The sequence below is a fragment of the Globicephala melas genome, chromosome 1, assembly GCF_963455315.2.
Source record: "Globicephala melas chromosome 1, mGloMel1.2, whole genome shotgun sequence".
Classification (NCBI taxonomy): domain Eukaryota; kingdom Metazoa; phylum Chordata; class Mammalia; order Artiodactyla; family Delphinidae; genus Globicephala; species Globicephala melas.
This window is the reverse complement of record NC_083314.1, coordinates 90,757,329-90,778,288: the sequence shown is the minus strand read 5'-3', so window position 1 is coordinate 90,778,288 and position 20,960 is coordinate 90,757,329. Positions and strand designations below refer to the sequence as shown.

Below are 20,960 nucleotides of genomic sequence, written 5' to 3'. Positions count from 1 at the left end.
GTCTTAGAAATCACTTCATATCAGTTCATAAAGCTCTTCCTCATTCCACTGTGTATACATATCATGGTTTTTTCAACCACTTTCCTATGAATGGGTATTTAGGTTGTTTCCAATACTTTGTAATTAAAAACAATATTGTAATTAATATATTTCTGTATATATATTTTAATATTGTTGGAGGTATATCTTCAGGATAGATTCTTAGAAACAGAATTGCTGGTCCCATTGGTTGAAAGGTAAATACATATGTAATTTTGTTAGACACCATGAAATTTTCCTCCAGAAAAATCGTACCAATTTGTATTGCCATCAGCAACGTATAAACAAGTCTATTTCTTCACAGTCTTGCCAAAATAATGTTTCCACATTCATAAATATTTTCCATTCTAATGAAAAATGCTGAGTGGTGTTAATTTGCATTTACCCAATTTCCAGTGAATTTGAATATTTTTCATGTTTGAAGGTCATTATTATATATTTTATCATAAATTGTTCATATAGTTTTCCCATTTTTCTATTCTGTTTTTTTTCCTTTCCCCCTCATTACTTATACATTTAACAAAATTACTTGGCTATCGTGATAAATAAAGGTTGTCGGAGGACACTGATGGAAGCAGGGAGACAGTTGGTGCTTTCAATAATCCAAATGAGAGATAATGCAAGGTTGTCACAGTAGAGGTGGTAAATAATGATCAGATTCCAGGTAAATGGAGAAAATTTCCTAACAGACTAGGGCATGAGAAAAAGAAAAATCGAGGTTTACTCCAAGTGTGTACACTTGAACAAGTGGAAGCCTGAATTTGTCATTAACTGAGATAAAGAAGATCTTGGTTGAGGCAAATTGTGGGTGTGGATAATTAGAACGTAGGTTTGGCCTGTGTTAATTTTGAGATGCCCACTGGACTTCTAAATAGAAATGTCAAGAAGGTGGTTGGATACACGATGTTGAAGTTCAGAAGAGAGTTCCTGAATATGGATGGTAATTTGATCCATGAGAACTAGGTGAGACCATCATGACTGAATATAGGTATAAAATAAAAGACATACAAGGACTGAGCTGTATGTAACTCCAATATTATGGATCATGGAGAAGGGAAGGAATCAACCAGGGACTAAGGAGCAACCAATAAGGTAGTAGGAAATCAAGAATATGGTGTCTTGGTAGCAAAGTGAAGAACAAATTTCAATGACAGACTTATAAAAAGTGTCAAATGCTACTGACAGGTCAAATAAGATAAAGACTAAGAACTGACCATTAGATTTAGCAATATGTTGATTGTTGAACACCTTGAGAAAAACAGGTTTAGTGGAGTGGTCAAGACAAAACCCTAATTTGAGAGAATTTCAGAGTGAGAAGTAGGAGTTTGAGACCATCAGTATAAACAAATTTTGAGAATTTTGCTATAAAGAATTCAAGCCACATTTCCATACCATGGAATTTATTATCAGAAGAAATGTGGTGCTTGATGATTCCATGAGCAGCAAAGCCTTAATAGTAAAAGAAGCAGAAAACATCAAAAGGAGAAGGTAAGAAAATGAAATGAAATGAAAATGGATGCAACATGTCTATTAGGATGATTTTAGTTGAATTTATTTTATTTAACAAACATTGATACATTGCTATGTGTCAAGCACTATTCAAGGATTTGTAAATACAATTCATTCAATAATCTTCCAATCCTCAAAATTCATTTGAGATTGCCCTTTTTCCAACCTTTAAATGTAGTCTGACATGAGCCCACCATTTTAACTTCTCTGTTTATACTGTTTCCCTAAGTGAAGTTTTCCAGACCTATGACTTCAAATAATATCTATTTACTGATAGCCTTTAACTATGTATCTCCTAGCCCCCAAATTTAATGTTTTAGCTTGATGGGAAAGTGAATTTTTAATATTTTAGTTTGTATTTTCAATTTTCCCACAATGGACATGTACTGGTTCTTTTATAAAATGTTTAAAATTTTTTCAAAGGAGGTAATAATTCATGAAATTATATTCCCACTGATAGATAAATTAAGACTGACAATTGACCACTGCATCTAGCAACATGGAAGTCACTGGTGTCGTTAACAAGATCCATTTTGGTGGAGTAGGGGGAGAAACATCTGCCTGGAATAGTTTGGCAGTTCCTCAATGAGTTAGGGTATGACCAGCAATTACACTCCTAGGTATATACCCAAGAGATTTGAAAACATTATGTCCACACCAAAACATATACCCAAACGTTCAGAGCAACACAGCAACATAACATCCTAGTAGCCAAATGTGTACACAACCAAAATGTCCATAGACAAATGAATGATAAAGTGTGTTATATCCATACAGTGGAATATTACTCAGCAATTAAAGAATTACATACTAATACATGCCACAACACAGATGAAACTTGAAAACATTAAGCTAAGTGAAAGAAACCAGTCACAAAGGGACATATATTGAATGATTCATTCCATGCATATGAATATCCCAAACAGGCAAATTTATAGAGACAGAAAGTGTTGGTGGTTGCCAACGGCTGGGGGAAGGAGGGTCTGGGGAGTGACTGCTAATGGGTATGAGGTTTTTTGGAGGTAATGAAAATGTTCTAATTAGATCATGTTGATGGTTGCACAACTCTGTGAATATAACCACCACTGAGTTGTACACTTCAAAAGGGTGAACTTTATGATATACAAATTATCTTAATAAAGCTGTTACAAAAACCCAAAAAGGCAAGAGAATCTAGCTGATGCTCAGTTTGCATTTGTTCTACTCCTTCTCAGTATTTTCTGACTTATTGTTTTCTATTTTGTTGCCAATGTCCAGGTTTTATTTGACCAACACTATTCCAGGAATTTGTTAATCATTTTTTTAAAAAAATAACCCTTTCCTCCCCCTTAATCCCCATCTCTACACCATTCTCCAACTCGCTAAATCAAAGATAACCAGATAGGAAAATGTCTGCCTCTATTATGAAAAACTACACTTTACCACTTTAAAAAGTATTAAATGTGGCCATGTTCATATTTACTTTTCACACAATCCAAGTCACATATGTACAAATTCCCCCCCCCCACAAAAAAAGGAAGCATTTGCCTAGGAATAATAACATATCACTTTAAGCAAACAATACACTATATAGCCTGAATTCTAAAACCCATTTTGTATTATATGAAACTACTTTGTAAAGGTTATAAAACAAATGTCCCTCACTCTTGAGAAATGTTTGAATTTTTAAATAATGCTGCTATAATACATTTTCTTTCATGAAATTAAAAAAAAATCTTACAACAATGGTGAGAATGTATCATTTATGGGTAAAGAGACATATAGATATACAAGCCCATTGGAAAAGCTAAGTTTAGAGCTGATTTCCTCTGTTGGATTGTATAATTTAAAAAGTACACAATAATTACCTATTGTTGGAATAACATCTGAGCAATTTAGCTAAATGTACAAACAATAACAAATATTCAAACTTGGGGAATTCAAGTTAAAGTAATAGAAAAATAGAAAATTTTTCCTTCCAAAAAGAGGTATCTAGACAAAGATTCAGATACCCCATGAGATTATTCACAAAAGTCATATAATCAACCTTTTCTGTATTCCTTAAATAAAATTTGATAATCAACTGATGAAAAGACAAGTTTAATATTCAAAGACGCTTTCAGAATGCATCTATAATTAACTTAATGCAAAAGTATATGAAAAAACACAGCTATTTCACTGGTCTTTACATATAGCAACATTTCATTATTTTTGGCTCATCTTCATACGCATTTCTTCAAGAGCTGCTTCTTTTTCTCTCAGCACCTGCTTAAGTCTTCTTATTTTTTCATCTCTAATGGTTTCTTCTAACTCTGGTGGTGTCATGGGGAAAATATCTTCAGTATAGTTTTTATTGAAGGAATGGCTTTGCTCAAAAGCTGTATTTGAACTCAGTGTGCCTTTCTCTTCATTCCCATGGGTAGAGTGTTCTACCTCAGATCTCTTCTCTTCCCTGGTTTTGTTGCAGCCTCTGAGAATGTTATGGTGTGATACATTTGAAGTTGGTAAAATACTGCTAACGAGTTGGGAACTGGTGACATTAGTTCCTCCATTTACAGTTGTGTTATAAACACTCTCAGTTCTTCTCTTCTTTGTGTGATCCATCTTCTTATTGGTTTTTGCTTTTCTTTTCTTACCAAAACCCTGTTGCAATGTTGAGTAAGATTCCAAAAGAAAAACAAAATATTATTGCTGAATAGTGTGCTCTCGAATTTAACAAAGTTTGCAGATACAAATATTTAGCCATTAAATTCAACTCAACAAAATATAATTCACATATTCCTGCTTAAGTCAAATATTAGAAGCTATATTGATCTACTATGCAAACCTAACAACCATATGTGAAGAGCATAAGAAACAGAATTTATTTATTTATTTTCTCCTCTGCAGAGTAGGCACATAGGGAAGATTATCACTGGGAAAGGTTGACCGGTTTCAGATCTGAAGTTCAGGATATTATACAATAATGAAATATTTATAAGTAGAATGACAGTAAGCAAAGTTATAGGGATTTTATTTTCATCATTATTGTGTAGATTTCTTAAGATGTTTAAATTAAAGTAATACTTCAGTGAGTATCTGCATGCTTATATTTTCCCTGCATTTCTGTCATTTCTTTTCTTTTCTTTTCCTTTTTTATTTTTTTTGGCCATGCCTTGTGGCTTGTGGGATCTTAGTTCCCTGACCAGGAATTGAACTGGGACCCTCAGCAGTGAGAGCTCGGAGTCCTAACCACTAGATTGGTAGGGAATTCCCTAAAGCAACATTTTTAATTAACTGGGGACGCATTTTTACCTGTGCATATATGGTTCTTCTTAACATTGTTTTAGTATAATACATATACATGCAAATTTGGTAACAACTATCATTCATATTAATGCACAAGACTAAAAAAAAATCAAGAAAATTAATACATTCATATATCTTTGGAGTACCTACAAAGGACACTTTAAAATCTATTACCTGTTTTCTCCCTTCCTCCTTCACTATAAACTCTGTCTCTTTGTAAGTATCACTTTTCACCAAACAGCTAAAGGAATCAAAACCTCCTCCAGAGCCCAAATGGTGAGGAATCCGAGTAAGGCACACGCTCAAATCTTTAGTAAGACCAAATATCTTTCTAAGTTCAGCATCATTGTTCAGATATGATGCCTTATTGCTTCTTCCTTGGGAATTGTTCTTGTCATTTCTTTCTTGAGTAACTTTTTCTAATGTTGATGCCATCTCATTCTGGATCTGGAAATAGGAAAAGAAAACACACAAACAATACTGCCAATTACTTAAGCTATTTTATCAGACTAGCAACTAAGTGATTACCTCATCTTACTTAAAATGCTATGCTTTAAAGTCCTAAATGATTGGATTGTATTACTCTTGCCTTACCACCCACACTTGAAAAGCTGAACTTAACTGAGCAAAACCAAAATGTTCTCCTACAATTTTACTTTCTTGTACTAGGAAAGTAACAGGTAGTTAATTCTCAAACAAATGAAATGAGAATACAGACTAATGACAAGTTAAAAATAATCAATATAACATCATGTTGGAAATTGTCATCTTTTGGAAAACTCTTATAGCTTTAATCAATTTGTACTTAATCAGAATTTACCTCCTTACATCTCTGGAGTTCATTGAATTCTGTACTGAAGGGGAGAAATACTGAACATTATTAAGTAGACCTCTAAGAAGGAAAATGTGGGTACAAATATTTAGTGATTACACATGTACATCTTAAGTAGAACAGAAGGATAACTATGTGGATATGTTGAGTAATTGAATGATTCAGAAAGAAGGACTAAAAAGAGGAACAGGAGACTTGTATACTAAAAACACAAAAAACAACCAAACAACCCAATCAAGATGTTGATAAATTCTTCTTCCACAAATGACTGAAAGGTATTAATTAGCCATGTCCTGCCCCTTCTACCGTCTACCTAAAAAACTTGCCAGATATCTCCCTACCACCACAAAACAAACAAACAAATCCCAGCACTGCTCTGTGCATAATATTAATCTCTTCATATACTAAAAGTAAGCTCTTAAGTATATATGTATGCATGTATATGTATGTGTACAAAGATAAGTATGTGTGTGTGTATATATATATGTATATACATATATATATACACACACACAAAATTTTACTAAGCTTTGAATTCACATTATCCTTCTCCAACTCTTCTAAATCTTGTTGCTCTGTGATTTGTTTGTTTAATTTTGCTTTGAAGACTTGGCATGCCAAATGATTCTAGAGAAAAATACTGCTTCAGCTCTCTCTATTACACTCCTCAAACATTTCCTTCAGATGAAAGCTTTGACTTAATTAAGCATTCATGTGCGTATGGTATGTGTGTGATGAAGAGGAGGATGGGAGAGGAGGGAAAGAGAGGTATCATAGATAACTAACTTTGAGAATTAAGAAAGAAAAATTTTCTATATACATAGATAAAAAGAACACCCTAACATGGGAAAATTACCTTTGGTTCTTGGTCTCTGAAAACACACTGTTGTGAAGTAACAGTTGTTGCATCAACAGAGGAACTTATTTTCTCTATGCTGTGGATGATATTTCCTTTTCTGGGGGAATTTTGTCCTGTACTAAATCCATCTGGAAAGTCTGGCTTTGAGAATAAAGTCTTACTGTGCTTTAAGTAGTTAATGGATTGGTTCATACTATGTGGGTTTGGGGTAGAAAGAGATGGTTTCTCCACTTTCTTATTCTTCTCTGCCCTTAGATTGGCCATGGAAGCAAGCTGGGTATTTGAAAGTGATTTTGTCTCCATCTGGGAAGATTTACTTTTAGCCAAAACAATACTTACAACCTCTCTGGATATTTCTGTGACTGGACTTGAACTTACTATCTGTGATGTATCTTTTCTTGGTGGAATATCAGGAGAAACAGAATTCTCTTGGTCAATTTGTGATGGCAAAACATCTGTCCCCTTTTTAGCCAATAGATAGACTTTCCCATTAAACATAACCAAAGCATTATCTTTAATAGGCATACTTTTGGATTGTGTCCCACTAGGACTGATGGTACTCAATGGTGGCAAATTTACAGTATTATCTCCCAAACTTTTCCTATCTACAAAAGTTTTTAAAATCTTTGAAGCCACATTATTTGAAGATTTAACAGGAACAAGAGATGGAGTGCAAGGCTGTAGATTCTCTTGAAAAATCCATTTCACTGGAGCAGCTTGAGAATGCTGACCACCTTTTAATTGTGTCTCTTTAGCAACATTCATTGGAATCTGTGTGGTGTTTAGTATCATTGGCTTTGCTATTTCTGTAACAGGTTTTGGGTAAATGTTTTGAAAGTTCTTGGTAACTACATTTTTCACTGTATTTACAGGAGATACATAAATAACAGTTGGTATTTGGGAGGCCTCAACTGTTCCTGAGGTACTTGTGGTTGCAGTTGCAAGTATCTTTTGCTGAACTGAAGGAGGCAATGAAGACGCTGGTACAGATTTCACTTCAGCATGGGCTGGAATCTGTAAATGATGCCCAGAAGGCAAAACCGGAGACTTCACAGTCATTGGAAGACTCTGGGTATTTACTAAAATATAAGATGAATCATTTTGTGTTGAGGAGGGAGAAACAGCAAACGTTTGCATGGTGAGTCCATCAATTTTCACACCATGCCTCTGAACTTTAGAAACTGATGAGGTAAAATTTTCAGTTCCCACAGAAGTAACTCTAACTTTTTCTGCTGTGTCTACTGTTCTTGTAAGAAAATAGTTTGAAGAACTGGCTGGCTGAAAAATGGGCAATTGAACTGATGCACTTGTGGAGGAGCTGGAAATCTGAGTCTGAAAAGTAACTTGAACTGGATTTCCTGTATTCCCTTTCAAAGCATCAGACATGACTGTAGATTGAACTAGTGGTATAAGATTTCCAGAGGAATTAGGAATTGGAAGTAATTGCAGAAGATTTTTTCCATCCGAGCCAATCGTCTGAACTACTTGGTACATGCAGCCTGAAACACTTAAAAGAACATCGAGTAAATAAATACAACATACTACATGGTATATACATTTTATTTAAAAACAAGTATTTGCAAACACTATGTTTTAAAAATAAAAATTTATAAAATATAATAACATAAGTATGTAATTTGTCACTTTGAGTTTTCAAAGTGAAATACTGCAAAAGAAAGAGTTTGAAGAAGTAGAAGAGATAATCAAAGGTATGGTCAGCTTTGATATAGATCTCCTCACATGATTAGGCAATGGGTATAAGATATTAGCATTTATTCCTAAAAGTAGACTTTTCTAAGTTTTACCCTGTATAAAATTTCAGCTACTAGAATATGCTCCTCTTAAACTATTAGCATCCTTCCTTCTTTTCCTTAAATTCTTTCCTCTAGTCCTTCTCCTTTACTATTATTGACCAGGATTCTTATTTTACCTCCATTTATGCTTATTCTATTTCCCTCACTTTTTTCTCCCCCTACCCAATCTGTTCTGTATTCTTCCCACTGATAATGACAAGTTCTACTGTCAGCCATTCTTTTGCTTAAGGCATCTCTTAAGATGATACCTTAGTTTGCCACATTTCTGGAGACTAAACTGAGTTACTCATGTAGGAACTAGTTTCTTCTTTGATTTATTGTTCCAGCATGTTTGATGTTTGGTGTTAAATAGCTCTTAGTATGGCAATTACTCATATTAGTTCCAATTGTCAGTCAACCCATATTTATAATAGCAACATCATTTCAGCTGAATGGTTTTCAGTGAATGTGGAATACACTGGAAGTCAATAATTTTTTTAACTTAGCCTATTTTGATTCTATTAAAAGTTATTAGCTATTACTTAGCACAGATTATCTGATTTTTTTAAAAAAATCCAATACTAATCTGTATCTGTTTGTACAATCAATTATTTGTAGATTACTTAAATGCAGACACCTCAAGTTATCCTGAAACCATCCTTCAGTTCTTGGAAAATACTAAACCCTCATGGGACTCAGGGTAGTCACACATGCTACTTATTCTTCACCCACCCATATACTCAACTCTCAACATAAATGATACTTCCCAGAGGATACATTCTCTGGCCACCTTAACTACCCTTGCTCTTCCTTCACAGGTAATAATATTACATCTGTTAGTTTCCTTCATGGTACATATCATAAGTTGTCATCATATATTAATGGATTTTTTCCACTGGTCTACATATTGTCTCTCATACTAAATTCCAGCAATATGGGTACAGAGTCCATGTCCTATAGACCCAATATGGCCTTACATGGCTAAGATTAAATGAAAAAAATTTAAGAATGAAAAATAATAATAATTAGAATTCTCAGTAGTGTAAAGGTGTGTTTTTCTGCCTATAGGTGTTTTTAAAGCTTCAGGTATTAATACAAATCAAAGCCAAAAATTCTATGCATCTTAGGAAGCACTGGATTTAGTTTTACCTTTTTGCAACCCCAAATAACATAATTATATACTTATAAATATTTAAAAGTTTTCTGGCCCTTTGATAGCACTTCAAAATGTTATATTTACTTTCAATAAATTAAAAGTTAATCTCTAAAGAAGTATAAACATAAAGAAAAGTATGAATTCTTGCTTTGACAGGTTGAAGAAGAAAACTCACCTTCACCTCCTCCCTATCCCCCAAAAAGCAAATATAAACTGGATCAGAACTTAATTTATTAAACCAAAATTTACTGAGTGTCTGTTATGGTTTAGGCACCAGACTCAGTTATGTAGCTCAGTAAGCTACAGCCTGGGGCCAAGTCTGGCCCTCTCCCTGTTTTTGTATAGTACACAAGCTAAGAATGGTCTTTATATTTTAATTTAAAAAAATCACAAAAATAACATTTTGTGATATATGAAAATTATGAGTTTCAAAACTCTGTATCCATAAATAAAGTTTTATTAGTACACAGTCACACACATTTTTTATGTATTGTACATGGCTGCTTTCTGCTGCAACAACAGAGTTAAGTAGTTGCAGCAAAGATCACATGGCCTATAAAGTCTAAACATTTACTATCTGGTCCTTTACAGAAAATGTTTGCTAGCCTCTAAACTAGTTCAACCCACAATCCCTAAAAGAACTTAAAATGCTGGGTACATGGACATGTAAATAGGCAATTTTTATTGAGATAAATGATGTACTTGGAAGAGTACAAAAATGCTCACTCCTTTTCTTTAAACATTTTCTTCCCAAGGTTTCCTAGATATGACATACTTCTATCCCTGTAGTGACTCCTCAGTCTTCTTTGCCAACTCATTCTGCTTGAATCAACCTTAAAATGTTGGAATTCACCAAAGCTTAGAGTAAATTATTCTCTTCTTACTCTGTAAGCTTTCCCCCAGATGATTTATTCTATATGCATGATTTCAACTAAACTACCATTTATATATCAACAATTCAAATAGTTATAATAGCTCCTTTGAGATTCAGGCTTATATGTCCAACTTCTCTCTTGACATTTCCATTCAGAATCTCAAATGCACCTAAAACTCAACATGGTCTTTTCCAGTGTTCTTCCTTCAGTAAATGGCATCCGAACTATCTTAGATGCCTAAATCTGAACAAGTAATTCCAACTTTCTTACCATCTGTATTCAACCTATCACAAAATCCTGTTGATATTAACTCCTAAATTTCTCTTGACCTATTCAATCGTTTACAAATCAATTGTTCCCACTCTAGTCCATCTCTGGCTTGGTCTATTATGGTAGCTTCATAACTGGTCTTTTCTTCAGTCTACCATCTCCTTTTAAAATTACTCAGCACTCTAACGCCAGCCCTTCCCAGCTTAAAACATTTCATCAGCTTCCCACTTTCTTTGAGTGGTAGAAAGAAAATCAAGAGATTCTGATGCAATGGAAGCCAAAGGAAGAGAGAGTTTCAAAAAAATTGGGCAATTCTATTGAAAGTTTCTGAGAGGCCAAGTAGGATGCAGGTTTAAAATGTATACTGGAATTAAGGGCATGAGGATCATTGATGGCTTTAAAAGAGCAGTTTGGTGAGGAAAGAAGTTGGTAGGAGTGAATATGAAGACAAAAAGGATAGACAACTCTTTTATGAACTTTGACTGTAAGAGGAAGAGAAAAACTGGAAAGCAGCTGGAAATTAAATGGGGTCAAAGAAAAGATCTTTTCTTTTTTTCTTTTTTTTTTTAATGTTAGGTGAACTAGAGCATAAATGCTCATGTGAGTCAACGAAAGGAAGAGACTGGTAATAAAGGAGAAAGAGGGGTAATTAATAATGTAAAGTTTGAAAAGGAGGTAGGAAATTGAGACCATAAGACAGCTGAAGGGACTGAACCTTAAAGAGAGCTGGAGAAGTATGTCCTTTCATTGGAACTGGAAGAGAGGTTAGGTGCATTTGCAGGTAAATTTAAAGCTTTGGTGTTAGAAGGTTGAGGTAATTCTGATCTAGTGGCTTTTACTTGCACTGTGAAATAAGGATATGACATCAATTGCTAAGAAGAGCAAAAACAGGGAGAGATTTGAGGATAATCAAAAAGATTTGAAACAGTCTTTGTGAAAAAATAAGCTGACCTCAGAAAATATCAGTCATCAGGCAGGGTTGATGGCCCAGGGAGATAGGTAATGATCATGAATTCATAGTAATACCAACCTGTGCTCATGAGAGTCTCCCTGTTTCACCAGGTATAGGCAGAGAAAGTAAATCACTGAGTTCATCCAAGACTGGGGTGGCTTCAGAAGGGTATAACAAAAATCAAAGAGGAGCAAAAGATTTTAGGGTACTGAAAAAAATTACCAAATGATGAAATATAGAAACTATACTAGATGGGAAGGAAATGAGAACATAAAAGGCTAATGTATAGGGAGAAAATAAAGGGAATGGACTGAGGGCCAGATAAAGAACAGTCAGAGTGGGAATACTTAAACAACTAAGCTAAAATATAGGAACTGGTGTTTGGAAAGCAGGATGCCTAAATCAAGAATTTTGTAGATGCAGCAATTTCATCTGATAACAAGAACTATAGAAGTGGATAGCTGGTGATAGAATGGAGAAAACACTGAGGAAAAAGATCTTTGTACTGAAAGACCAGGTGACAAAGAGGTTATCCACACAGATGCTAAAGTTATGTAGGATTAGAGAGAAGATTGGGATGTGGGTGCCAAGTTCAGTGACAGAAAGTTGGTAGATGGTATTAATGAACCATAATTAGGACCATCTACCAACTTTCTGTCACTGATATGCCAAAAAGTTGTCTTGAAGCCCACTGTCTTCTGCAATCTATTTTCTTTCCCATTATTCTATGACACCTTATTCTCAAAGATTATGAAATATGTCCACACAGTTAAATCTGGCTTTACTCTATACTCATTCCCTAGGTGCTCTCTGCTGAAATTAGCACTGGTAGTTAATTATCCCTCCATCTTGAACCTCTTTCTACTACGATTTCCATTGTGTACAATATTTCTTGTCTTTCTTAATGTTCCCTTTCTTATTCATTTTCTGCATTTTAAGTATCCAACTATGACTTCTCCCCAAAGTACAGTTCTTGACCCTGTTTCTTCTTTAACACATTCTTCCTTTGTAAATCAACCATACTTCAATAAAAAAATAAAATTTAAAAAAGGCATTCTTCCTTAAAGAGTGCACCAAGGTAATAGTTCAAAGCTTCAACTATTACCTTCAACTATCTCTTCTGCAATGATGACTCTCACGTTATATCCTTTTATTCTATCCCCTAATATTGACCTCAATTCCATATTTGTGATGTCTGACCAAACATTTTCACTTTTAATACCATTACTTTAAAGTTAAAATTACTCTGTACTGAAAACTACTACTCTATCTTACCATCCAGTCATGTGTCAGCACTACTGTTTTCCAGGTCACTTAGGTCTTAAATCACCTCGTAATCTCTATCTTTACCACCCTCTTTATTCACCTTTAATTCACCCATAGTACTTTGTATAGATGCTTACAAAGGATAAACATTCAATAAATGTATACTGAATGAATCACCAAGTCCATAAAGTTTTTTTTTTTCTTTTTTACAGCTCTTACTCATATTCTCTTTCTTCACCTTTGCCACTTCTACTTGCTACATCAGACCCGCATCACCTTGTATCTAGTCCTCATTATCTCATTCCTGTGTTTGGCTCTGACTTTTAAACTCATTTTTCTGACTGTGGCCATTATCATTATGTATCTCTGGCAAACTAAATCATTGTTTTCATCCTGTTACCTCCTTGCTCAAAGTTTCAGTAATTCATCATTGCCAATTCAGCCTGACATGAAAATCATCTACAATCTAGCCCCAACCAATCTCTACAATAGTACCACCTAGAACATCTCAGCATAAAATCTCTGGTCCTACCAGAAAGGTCTCTACTATTCTGGATTGTCTTATGTACATTATTTACTCTAAGCATTCTTTAAGGTTTTTTTTTTCTTCTCTAACAATTTAAAACATAGTTATAAACTGAGGATCAATCCATCTTCTCCACGAAATATCTGCTAGTCACTCAAACTCATATTAATTTCTTCCAAGTTGGAATCCCTAAAGCACTCTCATTGGTGCCACTAATGCTAGGAGTTACATAATGCCTTCTATAAGGCCTTTGATCTATTAGTTAATTTTAAAAAATTAGTAAAGTATTTTTTTCCTCAGTGAGCTTGAAACCCATTATGGTCAGAGACTATATCATTTATTTTGTAACTGTTCTTCCAATACCAGGCACAGTAGGCCCTCAAAAAATTATATAAAAAATAAGGCAGCTCTTTCAAATATTTCAAATATATTGAAATGTCTCAATACCTTTAATGTTTAGTCTCATTTAGTTTATGTACTTCATTTGTCAGTAACACCTGGTTAACACATTAGAAGCTTCAACAGAGCAGAACACACGCTTTTATAATTAATTATTTGCATGGGGCAAACACATTTTAATTGGCATATTAGTTAAACAAATCACACAGAATTCTGATACTTCATTCACATACTTTATTATATGGCCCCTATATTTCCGCTTTATAAAAACATTTATATTGCACAAACTCTTCAAATCTAATCATGGATTTTTCCTCTCTTCTTCATTTCCCCTCCAAAAAAGGGAAGGAAAATACAGTTTCTTCTATGTCAGTATATCAGTAGAGATTCATACAATCTACCAGAGACCATAAATTCCTTAAGGGTAGGTTATTCTATTCATATCTATATTCTCTACACCTAATAGAGCAACTGGCACACTGTAGACAATATTGGCTGAATTGAATCCTACAAACTCTGATTTTAAAAAAGTCTGTGATTTCCTAGTAACAAATGGAATGAGTTCTAAAAATTAAACTGAAATGCAGAATGCTAAGGAAAGAAGTGATGAATCAGGGTGAAATTCATACTTCTTCAATCAATATATATATTTTTCAGTTATAGAAGAGATCTTCCACTTAACATACTAAAACCCTATAAAGATTCTGTTTTCTTAAAGATCATATTCTGTTAGTTAAGGTTAGAACTAAAACTAAAACCGGACTTTGCATCCCATGCTCTGGTTAGGTCACTTAAAAAGAAGAGTAATCAACATGCTAATTACTTTAAACCAACTAGGATGTGAACTGAGAAACTACACTGGAAAACTAATACAGTTTAAGGCTTTAAAAGAGAACACAGGAATACATTAGAAAGATTCTGGGCTTCTAATCCTGGCTCTTCCAATTATTAGTTGATTGACTTTGGTAAATTTACTTAACCTCTTTGAATCTTTCTTCATTTGTAAAGGTTTGCTATAACTGGTTGGGACTCTAATAAGCTCCCAATATAAGCTAGATATCATCTTCCACAAAAATATATAATTGGTGTTCAAGAACAAGTAAATGAATCAGATAATCTTTTGAAAATGTGAGAAATTTAATAAAAGATATATTAAACATACTTATAATATTATATAACTTCTGACATTTTTGACTATTCTAATTTTGAGTGAAGCATTTACAGATTAGATATGGAATGATAAAAATTTTGCAGGTTACTGAACATTTCGTAGATAATTTTGCAAAATTTTCAACTGCTAAGAGACTTTCTTCCATCTTACTCTCTCTGATTCAACATTATGTACATACATAACATACACAAGTACATAATGTAATAATATATATGATAATATTTACCATATAATATTATATACATAATAGATATGTTATTGTAAACAGTTGTCATTAACTCTAACCCTAATAAACAGTCCAACAAGGTAGGTATTGCCATTCCTATTTTATAGTTGAGAAAATGAAGATTTAGTAATATTAAATAACTTATTCAGAGACATGCTTTCTTGGGCAATCCCATGCATTTTCTTGTATTTACTTTAGCATAACCCTAATATAACAGGGTCCCAAAAATTCATGAATAAACTGAGAGATTAATGAGAAATAGATTTCAGTTAGCCTTATGGTATGTGTGTCTCTCTCTGCCTCTCGTACACGTACACGTACACACACACACACACACACACACAAATCACAAAAGCTAAGATAATAACACTTACACTGTACAAAACTAAATGCACACTGAACTGACAATGAAACATTATCTGTCTAACCAAACCAAGCCCCCTGCTGAGGACACCCATTTTATCTCCCTATTTAAGAACAAAAGGTCAAAGGCAGATAGAAGCCAACGGTCTATCACTCTCTATTTTCAGCTCTGACCCTGCCTGAGTTTCAGATTCAAATATCTCACTGATTGCTTTCTTGGTGTGTTCCTAACCTCAATTAATTTACCAATATCTACCCAGAAAATTGGCATCATAATTGATCCACTTTTCTTCATGCCAGTTCACTGACAAGGTCTGCCTATTTTCCTTTCTATATTTCTTTGAATCCAACCCTTGCTCTACATTAGCTAGTGCAGGCTCTCTGAGTATCTGAAAGGACAACTGAAATAGAATCCTTATATGCCTGACCCCTCACCCCCAAATCCACACTGCCATCAGTTACCTAAAACGACACCTGACCATGACAGTTCTTTTCTTAAAATCCTCTGAAGGCTCTCCAACAGATGAAGTCTAATCTTCTCAGCAAACCCTTAAGAGCTCTCTATTTATCCCACTTATTACTAGTAATAAGTCATACTGCTGTTTTTTTTAATCAATTCCCTCTTCCTGGCATAGCCTGCATTCATCTTTAATTGGATAGCTCATACTTCCATTCCCCAACTCAGCCACTCCAGAAACCTTTCCTACAATTCCCTTTCTGTATGCCCTCACAGCATCATCCTGTACATAACACTATTAAAAAGTGTATTACATCATATCCACCTCCAGACTTAAGGTTTTTCATGGGCATGGCCCATATCCTACTCTTTAGTCAGCCTCTCAATTTAGCACAGTCTGTCACATAGCAGGCACTCAGTGAACGTTTTTTAACCAAATGTTTGAACGATACAGATAATAAGTGGTGACGCAGCATATGAACCTAGGTCTCTGTAACTCTACCTTGTTTCTGTAACTCTACCAAGGTCTTTGTAACTCTACTGTACCATTCTGACTCCTGCTTTGCTCTTTGCATATGAAGTCCAAATCTAAATAAACTTAATGTTTACTGTCACAAATATCTTCCAGATTTTTCCTTTGTATTATAAGATTAAATTTGGGTTTTACATTTTATGCACTGATGAAGAGATACTTTTTAAACAATAAACATTCTGTATCACATTACTGAAAAACTTTACAGCAGGAAAGAAGTAACTCAAGAAAAATTCAAGTACCTACAGAAAATAATAAAATCATATAGTCATTCTAAACTTATGAAAAAAATGATTTTATACCATCAAAATATAAGAAAATATAAGAAATATAAGAAAATGAAGCTTCCAATAAACTAAAGAGATGACATTAATCCAACTATTTGCAAAAGTATATTTGGACATCATGCAGATTGTTGCTTATAAAAAAGAATAGAATCTAATATGCAATCAATAACCAAAGTAAATGTCAAATTGTTTCAGAAAAGCATCTTGTAAATGTCTTAAGTATGTGATTTAAAATCGAGGAGTTGAAGAAATAAATGCATTCAAAAATGATAAAAAATAATGCATAAACCAATGAGTTAATGAACTCCAGATAACTGATGAATGTAACTAAAACAGAATTCAACTTGTAATGTTTTAAAAATATAGATAGCCAAAAGAAGTAGAAACTGGATAACAGAGTTAAATTACACAATACACAAAAAGTAAGGTTCTTACTCTGTCTAATTTCTGATATTGAAAAAGAATGCAATCCTGAAACAAATTGTGTTAAATTAGGGTAAATCAGATGTTATAAAATATCCAGGTACTAAAACAAGATAGAAGAAATGAACAATCATTAAAGACTAATTCTATTTTTGCATATCTATACAGGGCACTACCTCTGCCTTCCCCTTCAACTTCCACCAAAAATAAGCCAACAAAAAACATACATGCACAAAAGCTGGCTCTTGTTAAGATCTGAAATACAATGGTTCTTTCTTGGCAGTTCTTCCATACGGTCTTAGCTCAACACTTTTGGTGACCATTTCTCTTTAGAATATTATGCATACTTTTTTAAAGTGTTTATTACAATTAGGTTTTATAGCTACTTGTAACTACCTACTTCCTGGGCTAAAATTTGTACAGAAGTAAAGTTGTATCCTTACGATAATAATAATAGCTAACATTTAAATAATGCTTTTCTATTTTTCCTATACTAAGTATTTTAGTATATTCATTCTTTTAATCCTTAAAATACCTCTAGGTGCTCTTATTTACAGACTGGAAACCAGGTCACTTGGCCTCACAAATAGTAACTAGCAAAGCTAGCATTAAACCTAGTGAGCCCGATTTTCTTCAATCATAAATGCTCTTCCATGATTTTTATATCTCCATTTCCATGCCTTCTTCTTCACATTTTCCTTCTGCAGGGACTCGTTAACTTTCTTCTCGCCGCTTATTATATACCCACAAACCATGGAGAGTACAACTTAAAATATTCTACCTTAGCAAACAATTTTGTTCCAGTTTTATTTCTTCTTGATTAATATGAGCTTAAAAAAACCACTGAGTTAGTGATAAACTATTGTCTAAATTTACAAATAAGTGTCTAAGAAATACTCGAATCTCCCCCTGACAAATGTAGTTCCTCTACATAAACATCCAATTCGAGACGACATTCTCATTACACCTGCTTCGAATATGCTGTTCGAAGGGATTAACTTTACATGATAATTTCTCTATCTTCACTTTTCTTTATCTTCAAATAAAGCTATTATTCGAAATTTTAAAAAAATCGATTCCCTTATTCCAGAACAATTTTTCGGTTTCTATATTCATATACTCTTATCAATTACACAAAAATATGTCCTTTCCTTCTCACTAACTCTCTTAAATTACAGCTATTTTCCCTGAAGGTCCAGCGCCACCTGAGCTGCACTTGCTAATCCGCGCGGATTGCTGCGTGTTTTTCTGCGAGTGCGCGAGAATCTTCCAGAAGATTTTGCTCACACAGGCGCGCCGGCCATGTTGATTTTCCTCTCCCGTGGAGATCTACTCTGTCAGCCTATGAAACTTCAGACGCTGGAGTCCTGCGGAGCCAGGGCAGAGGCTGACTGCGTCAGGCTCTGAAGAGGTTTTACGTTTCCGACAGGGATGTGCTCTAAGGGCTCTAAGTGCCAAACTGCCGCGAACTTCCCCTGGAGTGCTCACCCAGCGGGATCAAAGGCATCTGAATTGCAGAACGTCAGGAAACGACGGCCGACTCGACATCCTGCTAAGAGACGGGCGAGGTGCGGCCATGTCGAGGGAGTTTCGAAACCGGTACTTACCAGTGCGAGGCGTTGCCTGACTTTTCCTCTGTAGGTTTCAGGAAGACCCTCTGTAGGTTATTGGACATTTTAGAGGAGTGGAAGGGACCAGTACATCCAGGAAAGGGGGCAGTGTCGGGGCCGAGGTCCTCCAAGTGGCGAGAACCAGAGAGAGAGAATGTAGGGATGGAGTTGCCCCGTAGCAGCTCAGAGAGGTTAGAAGCTGAAAGGAGAGCGACGGCGGGCTCTCGAGAGGGCGTATCCTCAGGCTTCGGATGGAGGCGGCGCAGCCACCAGAAACCGGAAGAATCGAAGAGGCTGACGGGGCGGGTCCGTCCCTAACCTCTGAGAAAACAGCCCTGAGTCTCCGCCTCAGCGCCTAGTACATCGCTCCAGAGTCACCGGGAATCAGCGCGGGAGGCGTGGCCTTAATGGTGCCGCCCCTATCGGTGCCGGGTCAGTGGTGAAGACCAAGCCAGACGGGCTCGGCCGACCCCGCCCACCGAGGCCGCCAGCGAGAGCAAAGCTCAGCCTAGCAGCTTCCGGTATCGCCACATCCGGTCGCCAAGGTGAATGGCTCGCTAACGCCCCGCCCTTATGCTGCGATCCAATCGCAGGTGATGTTTGCTGTCTCTTCTTCCGGATCAAGTAACGAATCGCCAAAGAAAATTCTCCAGATACCTACGCAAAATAAAATGTTTCCGGGGTCAATCGCAAAGTTTCTGCCTTTGTATTCGCCGCTAGTGTAAGTTTCCTCTGCCGCCAGTGCTTTAAAAGACATCGGAGCGCTCTTTTGAAGCCATATGCACTCCTGGCGTGAGAAAATTTTAGACGCCTGCCTGTGGCAAGCGCCTGTATTATTGCTACTTCCTGAGGGTTTCTTGGTTTTTTTCCTTTCTTGAAGCTTTGCCTCGAGATTTAACCTAATCTCTCTCTCCACCCCACCATTAATTCTCGCTCGAAATTACTTATTGTCATATAGTTAACTACTTGATTCTCTAAAAGTTTAATTCCCCATATAGACTTACTTTTTGGCATCTTTATTTGGATCTCCAGAGAAAAACTTTGCAGAAGTCTCTTGATTCCCGCTGTTAAAATCTCTTATCTGAGGAACAGGTTAAGTCTCTGGCTTCAGCTGGGACTAGAAGGAAGTTGTGGGAGGAGTGGTTTAGGAGATCCAGTTTTATCAGCTAGAGGCAGTAAAAATGTAAACTGGCTCAAATTTAGGAGATTGATGTATGGTAGCCAAGTTGGTTTTTTAAAAATGCTGGGTACTCATTCTCCTAACTCCTTAATCAGCTAGTACTGATGAAAGATCTTGATGTTCTGATACAGAACGTAATACTTTTTAACTACTGTTCATTCTTTGTTAAAGGTTAATTTTAGCGATGTCGAATCCTGTGTGTGTAACTGGCATTTATCTTTCAGTCAAATATTTCCCATACTAAAGAGGGGGCAGAGTGGTGAGCCCTTAATACTGTCTTGGTTCTGATCATCCTATCTGTGAAAGCAAAACTACTTGAACGAGTTGCCTATTCTTGGCTTGTTACATTTTCTCACCATTCATTTCTTAACTTTGCAGTTTGGCTTCTCCTCATATCCAACAGCACTTCTAATAAATGAAACTCATTGTCACAGATTGGGTTCCCTGGGAAGCAGACTCTTGAGATGGACTTTGGTGTGCCTGAAGTTTATTAGGGATCAGTATCTGTAGAAGGGAAGAAAAGGGAGCAAAACTCGGCAGAGGGAGACGTTGGGTTGTGACGCCCAGTCTCAACAAAGGCCTTAGACTATCCCACACAGAGCTCTAAAATTAAGATGATTTTTTTTTTTTTAAGATGAACTTCTGAAGTTTTCCCCAGTAGGATGCAGGCTTTCCCAAGTAAGGATGCATGACCTTAGGCAAGGATGATCTCCTTAGCCAAAGTAATTCCTCAAGGTGGCTGATAGCTGAGGCGTGTCTGCTGGCAGCACTCCAGTAACTGGCAGAATAAGACCTTCATTTTGCAAGGGAGGTCTGGGAGATGCATCAGAGTGTCCACTGTACTCATTAAACCACTCATTTAGCTGTTTCAATTGATACTATTTATCACAAATAGTATAAAGATTTGTTCAAATCTTTATTCTGCAGCGCTGTTAATTAATTCTTCTTGATGCCATTGGTAATATACT

At 35.5% G+C, this 20,960-nt stretch overlaps 1 protein-coding gene across 3 annotated transcripts; it reads right to left on the bottom strand.

The window, feature by feature from the left end:
• Window positions 1–1,565: 1,565 nt before the first annotated feature.
• On the bottom strand, window positions 1,566–19,316 carry LRIF1 (ligand dependent nuclear receptor interacting factor 1). 3 transcript variants are annotated; one of them, XM_060301420.1, is made up of 4 exons: window positions 18,810–19,117; window positions 6,504–8,013; window positions 4,990–5,262; window positions 1,566–4,170 (listed from the first exon to the last, which is right to left on the bottom strand). In XM_060301420.1, exons 1-4 carry the CDS (start codon window positions 18,875–18,877, stop codon window positions 3,733–3,735), a joined length of 2,289 nt encoding a protein of 762 aa, XP_060157403.1. In that variant the 5' UTR covers window positions 18,878–19,117; the 3' UTR covers window positions 1,566–3,732. The 3 variants fall into 3 exon arrangements, with proteins under 3 accessions (XP_060157403.1, XP_060157401.1, XP_060157405.1); XM_060301418.1 differs by having other exon boundaries at window positions 1,567–4,170; window positions 6,504–8,005; window positions 18,810–19,316; XM_060301422.1 differs by lacking the exon at window positions 6,504–8,013 and having other exon boundaries at window positions 1,573–4,170; window positions 18,810–19,307.
• Between the last annotated feature and the right edge of the window lie 1,644 nt (window positions 19,317–20,960).

What these genes read in the sequence shown, in the direction of transcription:
- LRIF1 (XM_060301420.1), bottom strand. Translation starts at nt 18,877, where the DNA reads ATGTCCAATAACCTACAGAGGGTCTTCCTGAAACCTACAGAGGAAAAG. An exon ending in TCAGGCAACGCCTCGCACTG is followed by an intron (nt 8,014 to 18,809) that starts GTAAGTACCGGT and finishes TGTTCTTTTAAG; the next exon opens with TGTTTCAGGCTGCATGTACC. An exon ending in AGGAGGAAGGGAGAAAACAG is followed by an intron (nt 4,171 to 4,989) that starts GTAATAGATTTT and finishes ACATTGCAACAG; the next exon opens with GGTTTTGGTAAGAAAAGAAA.